This window comes from Heloderma suspectum, chromosome 1 (genome assembly GCF_057233095.1).
Source record: "Heloderma suspectum isolate Gila_16-S chromosome 1, 16-S_ref, whole genome shotgun sequence".
In the NCBI taxonomy this organism is placed as follows: Eukaryota; Metazoa; Chordata; class Lepidosauria; order Squamata; family Helodermatidae; genus Heloderma; species Heloderma suspectum.
Window position 1 is genome coordinate 289820257 of NC_139458.1, and position 13627 is coordinate 289833883.

Genomic DNA, 13627 nt, shown 5'->3' on the forward strand with positions numbered 1-13627 from the left:
AGTCACCATGAAATAGATTTGGGCACTAATCAGCATTTTCACCATTGCTTTTAAAACTGATCTACAACTGTGATTAATGCCTTTGAGAAATTCTGATCAAAATGGGTTTGTTCAGTTTTCTGGCCTCCTTCCCGCAAGTAACATTTTACCTCAGAATGACAAAGATCAGCTTAGCCTGGCTTCTGTAGAAGCAGGAGCGGAGGACTGTACAAGTGATTTTGGGTTGTCACTAAGTGATTGGTTTTCTAACTTCACACTTTTACCAAAAATAGAACATGCCTTACCGTAGCTGTCATAAGCATCTTCACTTGTTCCATGACCATAGTCATAATATTCAGGCAGACTGCAATAGATTCAGACAGCAAGTAAAGTTATTGCAAAAGGAAAGCTTCAAACTACTAAATCTAAACAACACATGAAGATGTAAGTTTGATATTCTTGTCCTTTAAAAAAATCTAGAATAGCAAGCCATTGACTTCAATCTTTAAGAAAAACTGAAATGAAAAATAATCAACAAAAACTACAATATATAGTAGATTGCACTGCTCCTCTTCTTTTTCTTTTAATACAAGCAATACCTGAATGGCAGCAGTCTTTTGAAGGCTTCAGTGTGAAGGTGTGGAAGGAATATTTCCACTACAGGTTGCCATAAAAATACCTGTACAATCAGTTCTTCAATTTCAGTTAACTTGAGCTAAATATTTCAATCAAGGCTTGGAACAATCCAGTCACAATATATCCTGAATACACCTTTCCCATTGCAATTCTTGCAATGAACCTGCAAGATTTTTGCCTTGACCTGCAGTGCTTCAACTGTACTTCTTGCCAAGATGTACTCCATCATCGGGGACAATCAGGTCCCCAGAACTGTAAGGGATATGAAGCTCACTGTGCCCATCACCTTGTAACACTCCAACCACATGTTCCTAACAAAACGTCCTTCATGATAGAAAAAGTCTGTTTACAAGGGTTGGAAAGTCCAAGGTGGACCAGATGTGTCAGCTGGACAAAGGAAAGAACTTTCATAGCCCAGCTGCAGGAAGGCAAATATCAATTTTAGTGTTAGAAAGGGTACCACCATCACCAAAGTCAGCTCAGAGGGCCAAAAGTAGCAACAGAAAACAGATTTTACAGTTGGAACCCTTGTTGTGGAGTTAAAAGCAAAGACTATAAGAATAATTTCTTAGGGTGGCCAGTTGTCCAGTTTTACAGAGGACAGTCCTCTGTATGAAGGGCTGCCAGGGGGTTGCCCTCTGTTGGAAGGCATCCTTCGTTTGAAGGGATGTCCTATCCAATTCTTGTGTAAAAATAAAGAACCATAAGAATTGCTGCCCTGACAGGCTGAACAGGCAGGCAACAGGTCACCTGGTCATAGTCTTTCACACTATGGTGAGCTGTACTGTATTTCTATGTAAATTACAATAATTATTTCTGAATGTGAATTTATACATACAAATGAGCATATGCACATTTTAGGCCGATCACTGTCCTCTTATGTCCTTTTGGTGAATCATTTCTTCTTTCATAAGAGGCCACTGTACGTATCATTTTTAATCTAAGCTAATCATCATTCATTTGTAAGGCCTGCCTCTTACAAATAGTCATGTTAGTAACATAGTCAAGGTATTCAGAAGATTTAATCTTTATCTCATTAAACTGTATATCATTCAGTATGAGCTGTAAAACAAATGCCTCACCTATCTGGCTTAAAGTTGTATTTGGAGCTTAAATGTTCCTTTCTTGGGCAAAGTAAGATGCCACAGTCACCAATGTATGTTCTTGGCCTTGTTATTATTCTCTGCTTAGTTTCAGAAAACACACACACACCTGAAATGCTTTTCATTTTGAAACAAAGATCTGAATAACAGAATTTGGCAAGATAGAACAACTTCTCAATAAAAGCCATTGGAGGAAGTCAACTCCTTTCTTATCATGACACATCTTTACACAGTTGATTGTCTGTTACTTCTAGTTAAATCTAATAAACTACTTACTCAGTGGAACAAACTGCCTAATTAGGTGACCCCTCCTAGAGTAGCTTTGGAAGATCCTGCACTGGAGGCCCACATGTCCATGCATGTATGATTGTCTGAGAAGATCTGTTAGCCTCATTCCTTTTCCAGGAAGTGAATGGTATTGTCATGCACATGAAATGGTGATCAATGTGAGGAACATTTTCCAGCAATACTTAGTGGTGGATAACCATTGCAGCTGCTCCCTCATCTTTCTTACTCAAAGTTACCTGATGGCTGCAGTGTCGATGGATAAACCTGGCAGTGAAGCCTGTGTTAGGTCCTCAGCACTGCTGTGCCAGCATCTTGGGCCCCATCTACACCTGGCTTTTACTCCGGGGTGGGTATGAGTCGAAGTCCCTTGGCACAGACAATGCACTCGCCACTTTGCAGCCTTCTGTTGTTTCCTCCCGGAAACTGTGGATTTCCAAGGAGGTGTTTTGCTGCAATTTTTTGGGTTTGCTCTGGGTTTCCCTGAGCCGACTTCACATTTTGCAGTGGGCATGTTGTAGGTGGGCATAGTGCTTGTGTTGCTCTGTGATGCCCCTTTACTCCCCCCATCCCTTCTCAGCTGCACAGTTACAGAGGTACAGAGAGGCGTTTTCAGTTATTTAATCACATTTTCACACATTTTTGCAGCTTCTTATCTTTGCAATGGTTGCTTTTGGACTCAGTGCTGGGGGGGGGTCTTGTGGGAGGACCGTCTTTGCTCTGACCACCGTGTTGGAGCTATGGGTAGACACGTACCGCTCACACTTGTGAGTGCGAACCATTGCGAGGGCTGGGGAATTGACAAACAGATGGCGTGGAAATGAAGGAGCACAGAACAACCAATTTTTAACTAATGAGGGAGGAAAAGACACAACAGAACCCCGAAAATACAAAACAGCCAATTAAGTGTTGCACCCCCACTCTCACAGGACTGCACAGCTGCACATTTAAGTATAACAACAGCAGAAAAAAGAGGGCACTGCGAGTCTGTTAGGGAAGCCCGCAGTAAATCATGAGTATATCGCAGGGGATGCTAGTTCGAAGCCGCATTGCTGCATAGTTGCGACGGAATGAGGGGTGAAAGCGGTGCCATATAGATGTGGCCCTGGGTGCCATGGTTTTTGTCTTCTTTAGAACAGAGATCAGGAGGTGTTAACACGGAGGAGTTAGCAATCATCTCTCCTGCCACAACCCTGGTTTTGTTAGGTCTAGCTTGAGCTGCCTTGGGCTCCTTGGAGGACAGGCAGAATATACATGTAATAAAGACATAAATAAATTAAAAATAAATAAATAAATTTCTGACCAATTTATGTATTTATTAAAAGTATTCCTATATTGCCTTTTAGTCAAAGACTCTCAAGGTGGTGTACAATACGAATGTCAATGACATCGGAAACATGCCTTAACTAGGCCTGCCTCAGTGAGGTCCTAGTGTTGCCACTCCTACTGCTGATGAGTAAAAAGGAAGGGTGAGCATATTGTTTTCTGTAGTTGGGTGCTCAGTGTTGGTTTGTTGTTCTGGAGTCCAAATTATATCCAAAAAGCACCCTTCCCTATGCACTTCCTAGCCTTGAGCTGAGCAGTTGCGGCCAGCCAGTGGGCGCTGGGGGCAGTGACCTACTTCCCACCTCCCTTCTCCACCTCCCCCAGTCCCCCCAAGGCAGCAGCAGCAGACCTTTAAAAGTGCTGCAGTAGTGATTCTTCTTTCCTCTCATTCGCTGGCTAAGGGATTGTTCTGAGCATGCATGATAACTGTGCCTGCTCAGAAAGTTCCCCCAGGAAATACCCTGTGTGCATGTGTGGTTTTTTTTTAATGGCAAACACACGTGCATGCAGACTTGGGGGGAATGGATTTTGGGCAGGGGCAACCTATTGATCACTTGCTTCAGCAAAAGCTAGGAGTTTCTGAAGAGCGCTCCCTGGCTGGGAGCAAAAGAATAAATGGAAGAGCCATCTCGAGTGGTTTTCATCATGTTCTTATTATGGTGGGCAGTGGGCGATGATGCATGAGCCAATCCCTGACCCCAAGTGTTCTTGTTGTTTACTACATGAGCCTGCACAGTGCAAACACCCAGTGTGGCTTGTCTCATGATGTTTCTGAGAATCCCTATCAGAACTGTAGAAGATATCTAGTAATCCAAACAACCATAACTGGTGCTTCTCTTCTTAAAGAGATTGAGAATGCCTGAGCGTCTGTGTGCATGGCCTGGGTGCACCCCTGATCTTAAAGACACTTGACTGTCTGTGCAACGGGAGTTGTTGCTGGAACAGGAGAACGTGAGCCCAGAGGAGTGCTTTTGTGCGGATCCCTGTGACTTTGCTTTCATGATCTTAAAGTTCACATGCCTCACTTTCCCCCTTCTGTGGTATGGGCTCCTGGGGATTAAAAGACTGCTCTGCTTCTGGTGATGCCCTTGGCTCTGCCTGCTGACCTGCCCTCTGTCTGCCCCAGTTGCCACTGGTGCTGAGGCTTGTCATAACCATAATAATGCACCAGTACCCCGTCCACTGCTATACACTGCTGATATGAAGGAAGGTAGGCAGAAATGACAGCCATTTTACATCACACTTCTGGCCTTTGGGCACTGAGGTCCCAAGAACTGCGATCCTGATCTTGTGTTGTTGTACCATTCAGTTGTGTAGGTGTGCTGTACCTTAGCACAAGCCTAGTGGTCCCAACTTCAGATACGGGTTTTCTGGATCCACATCTGGTTCTAGTAATCCACAAGTCCTCCTCCAGAAGTCACTGCTAGAATCTGAATATTTCCAAAATTCAGAGGCAGCTGTACTTGTTTCTTTAATTCATGCTATTGTAAACTTAGTTGCAATATTAATAATCTCTTGCTTATTTTTATTAGAACAATATTCTCCTCTAGCATTTTATTAAGCTGTGACCACTGTCTTGTATTTCAAACCTCTGAGCCAACACAAATGGTTTTCTACAACTACTTTAACACAATATAAAAAAAACCCACACAAATCTCAATTCAGATTTGTGTACAAGTATAACACATCTCAGCAAACAATTATTAAATGAATTCAGCATAAACAAAACTTGAGTATTTCATTTTAAATTTTATTTATGTCCTATAATTTAGCAAGTACAGTGTTCAGGCATCCAAGAAAATCAGGTTTCCTTGCCAGTGTTAATGGGAAAGACACACTATTCTCTGTGATTAGCATACATTAGTCTGCAGGCAACATAAAGTGCCATTTTCCCTGAACACATGCACCTACAGTACCTGAAAGCACCATTTGTCAGACATATAAGATTAACTCACTATCAACCGGGCATATTTTTCCAACCTCCAAACACTGCATCATACTTTGGCCTCTTAGCTTCTGGGGTGGGCAGTCTAACCCTGCACTGCAGATAGTGACTGACTCTGTCACATTAACTTCGGCATCGTATCATTGGCATGACAGGCAAAGCCACGTGGCCTTGCCTGCCTCCTGCTAAGGAAAAGCTCCCACAAACCATGGTTTCAGTTGTTTCTAATGTCGCTGCCTCCTTCCTGCTTATGATGTAGTAACCTTTTTATTCCATCGGGCATTTTATGATTGATTTCTACTGGTTTTTTTGCTTCTCCCCCTGGTTTTCAATGATGTTGTGTTTTGCATTTGCTTTATCCAATTTATTCTGAATCTGTGTTATATCACTGTAATTTTTTTGTAAGTGTCTTTGGAAAAAAAATATTTTAAAAATCAGATCACACATAATTAAAATGAATAAGATTTAAATAAGACAGGAACCATGACCTACACATCATTAAAAGCAGATGCCTGCGTAATAAAGTGAAACACGGAAACATAGGGATGGGCTGCCATTTACGTACAATTGCCATTTACAGAAAAGGCTGAGCCATCATTTTATGCAGAATGGCGGCTTGGCAGAACAGTGGGGCCCACCACACTTGTCCGACTCAGTGCATGCTGAGTTGGGCAAGTGTGATGGCCCATGGATTCCAGTCTAGGGGACCGAGCTGGCGGTAATCTGCCAAGCTCAAGCTCCCAACCGGACTCTGTCACCATCCCTAAACATGAGCATATTTTGGCATGCTCACTTGAGCAACATCATGGAATTAAGATTTAGCCTGGAGAAAAATAATATACCATTGGCATACCATTAAACCATGGTTATATTCAATCATAGCTTCATGTACTCCCTTGTCTACCTACCTAATAATCATCCAGTCTCGCTCTAGTATGACCAAGAAATGGAACCCAGGATGGGGCTATGCAAATAGGGGCTGGCTTTATATATGATGGCTCTCATTGAGTTCTGTGGAACAAATGACATGCGCTGAAACCACCAAGGGATAGGGCAGATTTAATCCCTCATACCAGCATTATCCCCGAGTGCACATCTTTATTTTCTCCGATACAAGTGAAAGGCTGTAATTCATCCATACTGGAAAAAATTAAGTGCTGTACTTGGGCACAACGCTGCACAGCTGCAGTGGGGACAAACCTGTCCAACCACTACTGATAGGGATACCATGTGTCCATCACCTCCCATTCTCGAAGGCAGAGCAAGGTTTGCAAGAAAGGGGCAATATGTTTCTGATGCTTCCCCTTTATTCCAAAAGGAAGCAACGTCTATACCTTGAGTATAACCTTTGGGTCACTGGGGAACATTCCTTGGGCAGTATCTAATGCTGCTTGCATGCTAGTGGGACCCAGCACTACAGCAACAGGAAGCTAGTGGATCCTGCAGCAACTGGGAATGAGCAAAATGGGGCAGATCAGCTGAGCTTGGAGAAGAGAGCCTCATTGACCTGTGTCATTTTGGAAATGACCCTTTCTGCTCATTTCCAGGGTTGCTGTTGGAAATGCTACTTCCTGTTGCACTCGCATGAGTGCAACAGTAATGGCAGGAGTGGAGAGGCAGTATTGGATACTGCCCCTTACCCCACCCTTCGGATTGTGATGCCCTGTTCAATGGGGGGGGGGGATAAGGCCAGGTTTGGCAGCCGAAGATTACTAGAGTTGGAAAATGAAGTGGAACTCTCCATCCTTCTCCTCCTTCCATTTATTACTGGCTTTTGTCTAATTCTGTAATAATAATGGCAGTGATGAGCAGAAACAGATGTGAAAAATACAGTCGTGCTCTTAAATCTTTTTTGCAGTAGCCGAATCAGATAGCAGTAATGCGGTATGAAAGGATGGAGTGACTCTATGTGCCATGGCCATGCATTTTTTTTAAAACAGGCTTTTCTTTATTGCTGCTATAGCCAGTGCTATACATTATACATTGCAATCAATCAGCTCTTCTGTGTCACTGAAATAAATTAGAAGCTTGCTTAGTAAATAAACAATGTAGTGTAAACAAGCTAGGGGAAAAAATTAGGATCTTAAAACAGAGCAATAAATCACGTATCAACCTTCACTTTTTAAGGGGCATTTCAGATAAGACACATCCAAATGTCAAAGAGCAACACTTCTTCAAGAAGAATGGATTTATGATTAGCAGAAATGGCTGGCTTAGGAGCTTCAATGTGCTTTTTTTCCTTTTCTTTTTTTTTACAATCATTAGCATCTCAGCTAAAAGCTTAGAGGCCAAATTCTAGTGTTAATAGAGGCCATTTCTACTGCTGGAGAAATCTAAGGTTGACCACTGGTTTGTTGCTTGGCTCCCCTCTTGCCCTTATTTACTGGCTTATAATCAGAGACCTTCTTTGGAGACCAGAATTAACTGCTCTTTCTGGTTGTATAGACCTATGCAATCATTAAGCTCATCAGAGGAGGCCTCGCTGGTTGTACTGCAACTTGCAGATTGCCATCTTGCAGCAACTCAGAAGCTGGCCTTCTCTGTGGTGGCATCCATCTTATGGAATGCCCTCCCTGCTGGTATTCAGGAGATGCCAATTGCTTTAGGTGTCAATTAAAGACCCATCTCCTTACCCAGGCACTCCCAGATTGATTGTGCTGTCCTGTCTGCTTGCTAATTATGGCTCTGTGAGTGCTTGGTTTTAATATTTTTATACAAATTCTATTGTAATGTATTTTAATGTATTTTTTGTAAACCACTTAGAGATATTTTTTAAATATGGTAAGCAGTATATAAATCTATTAAATGAATAAAATAAATATTCACTGCTTCACCCTTTGTAAGGGAACCCGAGGATGGGACCGTCATATATGGTTGGAATCAATTTCATTTCATTCATTTAATACATTTTTATAGCACCCAATATCCAAAGCTCTCTGGGCAGTTTACAAAGTTTAAACAACTTTAAAAAACTATATTGTACATAATATAAAGACATTTACGTACAAACATATAAACAGACAACTCACACACATACATATGTATACCATCAATATTCATCATGAAACAGAAAACTCTCTTAGTTGCTAATAGTCTTGCTTTATCTCAGCAAAACATGAGCTTCCACTCATTTTTTTTTATATATATATATAGAAAGTCTTACATACCTTCAGTATTATGGGGGATTTGTATGTAAATGTGAATAGGCTGCAATGCCCTCAGGTAATCCTCTAGTGAGAACTCTTTAATTAACTTTCCATGGAAGTGTTGCCTCAAGGGATTCAAATGCTTGGAGACACAAATCTCACCCAACTGAGATAAATGTATTTGGCTAACCTTCACATTTTCAAATGGTATATAAATTATAATGATCACTGTTTGCCCAAATATTCCTATTGAAAAATGTCCAAATATCAGCTAAAATATGGAACCTCAGAGATGCATTTTAGACTGTATGATCTCTCAGATTGTAGGGATGTACGAAAGTGACTTACCTTTTCGCGGATTCTGTTCATGGTGGTGGTGGGGAGGCGTTCCGTCCCTCCCCCCAGAATCCTTGACAGGGGGGGGAGGCGATCCGGTCCTCCCCCCCGGAATCCTTGACTGCCAGCTGTGCTCCGTGGCAGCTCTGCGGAGCAGCCGGCCAGGCCCAGGCCAGGGCTGTCCGCAGCCTGATTTTCGGCCATGGAGGGCTCTGGGTAACAAAAAAACAAAAACAAAAACGTGTACGCAAATGGCGGCGGCTACGGCCGCCACCATTTGCGTTCCTTATTTTTCGCCATCTTAGTCTACATCAGTATTTACATAGACTAAGATGAAGAAAAGAAAGGGGAACGCAAATAGCGTAGTGGGCGCTATTTGCATTCCCCTTTCTTTTCTTCGTCTTAGTCTACGTAAATATTGATGTAGACTAAGACGGCGAAAAATAAGGAACACAAATGGCGGCGGCCATAGCCGTTGCCATTTGCGTACGCTTTTTTTTTTAACCCAGACGTGATAGGCTACGTAAGTCTTTACGTACCCCATCACGTCTATGGGGGGGAAAAAAAAAGACACAGACTGCAAATGGCGGAGGCGGCAGCCGTTCGGAAGACCAGCCGCCGCCGCCGAAGCCGCCGCTGGAGCCGCCGCCGACCGGAACATCCACCCCAGGTAAGTCTCGTCCCAGGGGGGATCCGCGGGGGGGCGGGGGGGTGGCAGGCCGTTCCGCGATGGATTTCGGGGGGCCGAATGCACTAGGGATGGCGGAGAATTTCTCCCTGAATCTTCGGGAGGCCGAGTGCCGACACATTTGGCCCCCCGAAGTTGGTTTGGAAATTCTCCACCGGCCCCCTGCCCCCCCCGGGATGGGACTTACCTTTGGCGAATGTCCCTCTCGGCGGCGGGTCCCGGCGGCAGTTCGGCGGCATTTCATCGTGGGCGGGGGCGGTGGCCGGTCTCCTGACCGGCTACCGCCGCTGCCATTGTAAAAAAAAAAACTAAAGTAAAACAAAAAACAAAAACACCCATGATAGGCTATGTAACGATTTATGTAGCCTATCACGGCTAGATTTCCAAAGTCAGCCGTGATAGGCTACGTAAATCGTCACGTAGCCTATCACGGCTGACTTTGGGGGAAAAAAAAAACCGCGTATGCAAATGGCGGCGCCCATGGGGTGCCGCCATTTGCGCTCCTTAGTTTGGCACGTCTAGTCTATGTAAAGATTTACGTAGACTATGGCGAAAATAAGGGAACGCTATTTGCGTTGCCCTTATTTTCGCCATAGTCTACGTAAATCTTTACGTAGACTAGACATGCCAAAATAAGGAACGCAAATGGCGGTGCCCCATGGGCGCTGCCATTTGCGTACGCGCTGTTTTTTTTCCAAAGTCACCCGTGATAGGCTACATGACGATTTACATAGCCTATCACGGCTGACTTTGGAAATCTAGCTGTGATAGGCTACGTAAATCGTCACGTAGCCTATCACGGGGTCTTTTTTTTTTTTACTTTTTGTTTCACGGCCGGGGAGACGGGGCGCTTCCCCCCCCGGCCTGAACTTTGGGGGGGGAAGCGAAGTGCCTCCCCCCCACCGCGAAGCCAAGCTGCGAAAAGGTAAGTGACTTTCGTACATCCCTAGAATGCACTGGCATTCGGCCTCACCGAGATCTGTCGCGGAATTCTCTGACATCCCTATCAGATTGGCATAATTTACCACAGCATGGCTAAGCTGATTTGATAAATGTAAATGTCTTTGTTGTTGTATGGATTCTTACAATTACATCCTCCTTCTGCTTTACTGTCAGAGAAGTAGGATCAATTCATGTTACCTTAGCAGTGTGGCTGCCAACAGAATGAATCATAGGGATGGCTATCGGCGTGTGAAGCCATTTGTGGAAGGTTTGTGAAAGGTTTAGATGATTTCAGCCATGTCAGTGCAACACCCATATGCAGCATACCTCTTCCTCACCAATGAGTAACCACAACCAGCCCTAACACATCTGGAAAGGTTTTCAGTTCAATGAGCTTGACAGGCTTTCTGGACAAAGTCAGGCCATCAGGTGGTAAAACTATTATATACTTCAGACTAGAGAGCAATGATTGCAATGTAGGAGTGTATGAGCCCCACTCACCATTCCGGTTCGGGGTGTCCGTGGTGGGGGGGAGGCGCCTCGTCCCTCCCCCCCAAATTCTGGCTGGGGGGGGAGGCGCCCCGTCCCTCCCCCTCGAAATTCTGGCCGGGGGGGAGGCGCCCCGTCCCTCCCGCCATGAATCCTGGCCGGCCAGGAGTGCAAATGGTGGTGGCCGTAGCTGCCGCCGTTTGCGTCCCTGCAGTCAGCCATGATAGGCTATGTAAATGTTTACGTAGCCTATCACGGCTGAGTTTTAAAAAAAACAACCCTCGCGTATGCAAATGGCGGCGCCCATGGGTGCTGCCATTTGCGTTCCTTATTTTGGCACGTCTAGTCTACGTAAACATTTACGTAGACTACGGCGAAAATAAGGGGAACGCAAATAGCGTAGCATCTACGCTATTTGCGTTCCCCTTATTTTTGCCGTAGTCTACGTAAATGTTTATGTAGACTAGACGTGCCAAAATAAGGAACGTAAATGGCGGCGCCCATGGGTGCCGCCATTTGCGTACACACATTTTGTTTTGTTTTTTAAACTCAGCCATGATAGGCTACGTAAACATTTACGCAGCCTGTCATGGTATTTTTTAAAAATCTAGCCGTGATAGGCTACGTAAATCTTTACGTAGCCTTTTATTATTTTTTTTTAACTTGGAAATGGTGGCAGCGGCAGCCAGTCGGAAGACCGGCCGCCGCAGCGGCCGCTGCCGCACTGCCGCCAGAGCCGCCGCCACCAGGGAGATTCGCCCAAGGTAAGTCCCATCCCGGGGGGTGGGGGGGGTGGCAGACCGTTTTGCCACTAATTTCGGGGGGCCGAATGCGCTGGCATTCGGCCTCCCCGAAATTCATAGCGAAATTCTCTGACATCCCTAGGATAAAGTTGTAGAGCCCCTGGCTGCCTTTCTTCATCTTGTTGTTTAAGTATTCGTAGGGATGTACGGATTCCCCACGATCTGTTCTGGATCGCCTCCCGTGGAGGGGGGGCGATCCGTTCCTCCCCCCCAGAATCCTTGTGGAGTGGCTCTGCTCTGCGAGGATTCCGCAGAGCCGAGGGCCGCTGCTTACCTGAGTCAACCAGAGCCCTTCGCCTCCATGCTGATCACCATTAAAAAAAAAAAAGGTGATTGGCAGGATGTCCCCATAGACTTATACGCAAAATAGAGCCATCAATCTTGCATATAAGTCTATGTAGACTAATATGCAAGATTCACGGCTCTATTTTGTGTATAAGTTTATGGGGACATCCTGCCGATCGCCATTTTTTTTTAAAAAAATGACAATCGGCAAGATTTCCCCATAGACTTATATGCAAAATAGAGCCATGAGTCTTGCGTATAAGCCTATGGACACATAGCCTTATATGCAAGATTCATGGCTGTCTTTTGCGTATAAGTCTATGGGGACATCATGCTGATTGCCTTTTTTTTTAAATGGCGATCGTCGTGGAGGTGAACGGGTCAAGCAGCCATGCTGTCCTGTGCGAAATCCTCCAGGAGAGGAGGTAAGTGGGACCCATTTGCCGTGGATTCCTGAGGCCGGAGTCCAAAGAATCCAGCCTCATTTGAATCCACAGCGGATTTCTCTAACATCCCTAGTTCGTGTATTACTTCTCCTTCATGCCTAATTGTCCCTAGAGACTGAGAGAGGAAGGAACAGGGACAATGGCTGCTAAGCAGAAATAAGGTAAGCACATTCATTTCAAAATTTAAATTAGGTCATCCGAATTGATAGATTAACAACAGGATGAAGACAGATGCCCAGCAATTCTACAGTCTCCTCATGCTTTTTATGGCTATCTCTGGGATAGCCTTTCCAGTTCTGAATGGTCAGAGGCTGACTTACACATGGCTGTTTTTGACTCCATTTGTTTCAACCTAGGTCTGCCCCAAAGCAAGGGAGGCCTGAGTTTTAGCAAAAAAAGGGGTACTAGTGAGGGATGCTAACTCCCCTTGCCTGTGGCTTTGATCTCTATGGACTCTTTCATGAAATAACTTTCCCCCCAGCTTGCCTCTCAAAGTGAGCCCCACTGGGAGAAAGTACTGTGGAGAGACACTGTGGGGAGAAACTCAGAAAGCGGAGGGATGATTGAGCTCCCCATACATGCAAACCTCTTTCCCACTTTATATCGGAGTGCTATGGACACAGGTTTGAAGGAACAGGTCTTCTGCCAGCACATATAGTTTGAGCCAAAATGTCCTGGTGAAGTGTTGTAGCTGAGGCTTCCTGCTGACTATGGATGGGTCATGGGTGAGAATTTTGTTTCAGCTCAGTGTTGGTTAGAATTTATCAAAATTCATAGATTTGTATTCAGGATGGAAAAGCTGAGATTTTAAAAATTTGAATGTTGGAGAAGCTGAAACTGACAGATTTGTTTATCCAGGCAGAGGGCTTTGATTTCTGTGTTCTTAAAAGTCTGGGCTTGAATCCCAAAGTATCCAACCATTTACAGTAAAGGTTACTATAAATCACAAATGAACATGAATAAACACATATTGAAACCACATTTAATCCATATGTGGTCAGCCCACCGGTACATGGAAGGCCAAAAGCAGGGGCAGCCGAATGGAAAGGAAAGAAATGGAATAGTAATTATAGAACTGGACAATGAACTTGAGATATTCTGTTAGTGAGGCTATCATATATAACACTGGAGATCTATAATGGAAAGAAATCTTCCAAGAACCTTAGAGGACATAAGTGATTTATAGGGAAAAAAACTTTTATCTGCTTCAGGGGTAGT

General features: G+C 44.4%; 1 protein-coding gene across 1 annotated transcript in view; it reads right to left on the reverse strand.

The window, feature by feature from the left end:
* KHDRBS2 (KH RNA binding domain containing, signal transduction associated 2) overlaps positions 1–13627 on the reverse strand; it is a 510624-nt gene that overhangs the window by 70204 nt on the left and 426793 nt on the right. Inside the window, exon 8 of the mRNA XM_084812352.1 lies at positions 285–343. Coding sequence (XP_084668478.1) covers positions 285–343 — 59 coding nt within the window. The remainder of the gene's footprint in view (positions 1–284; positions 344–13627) is intronic.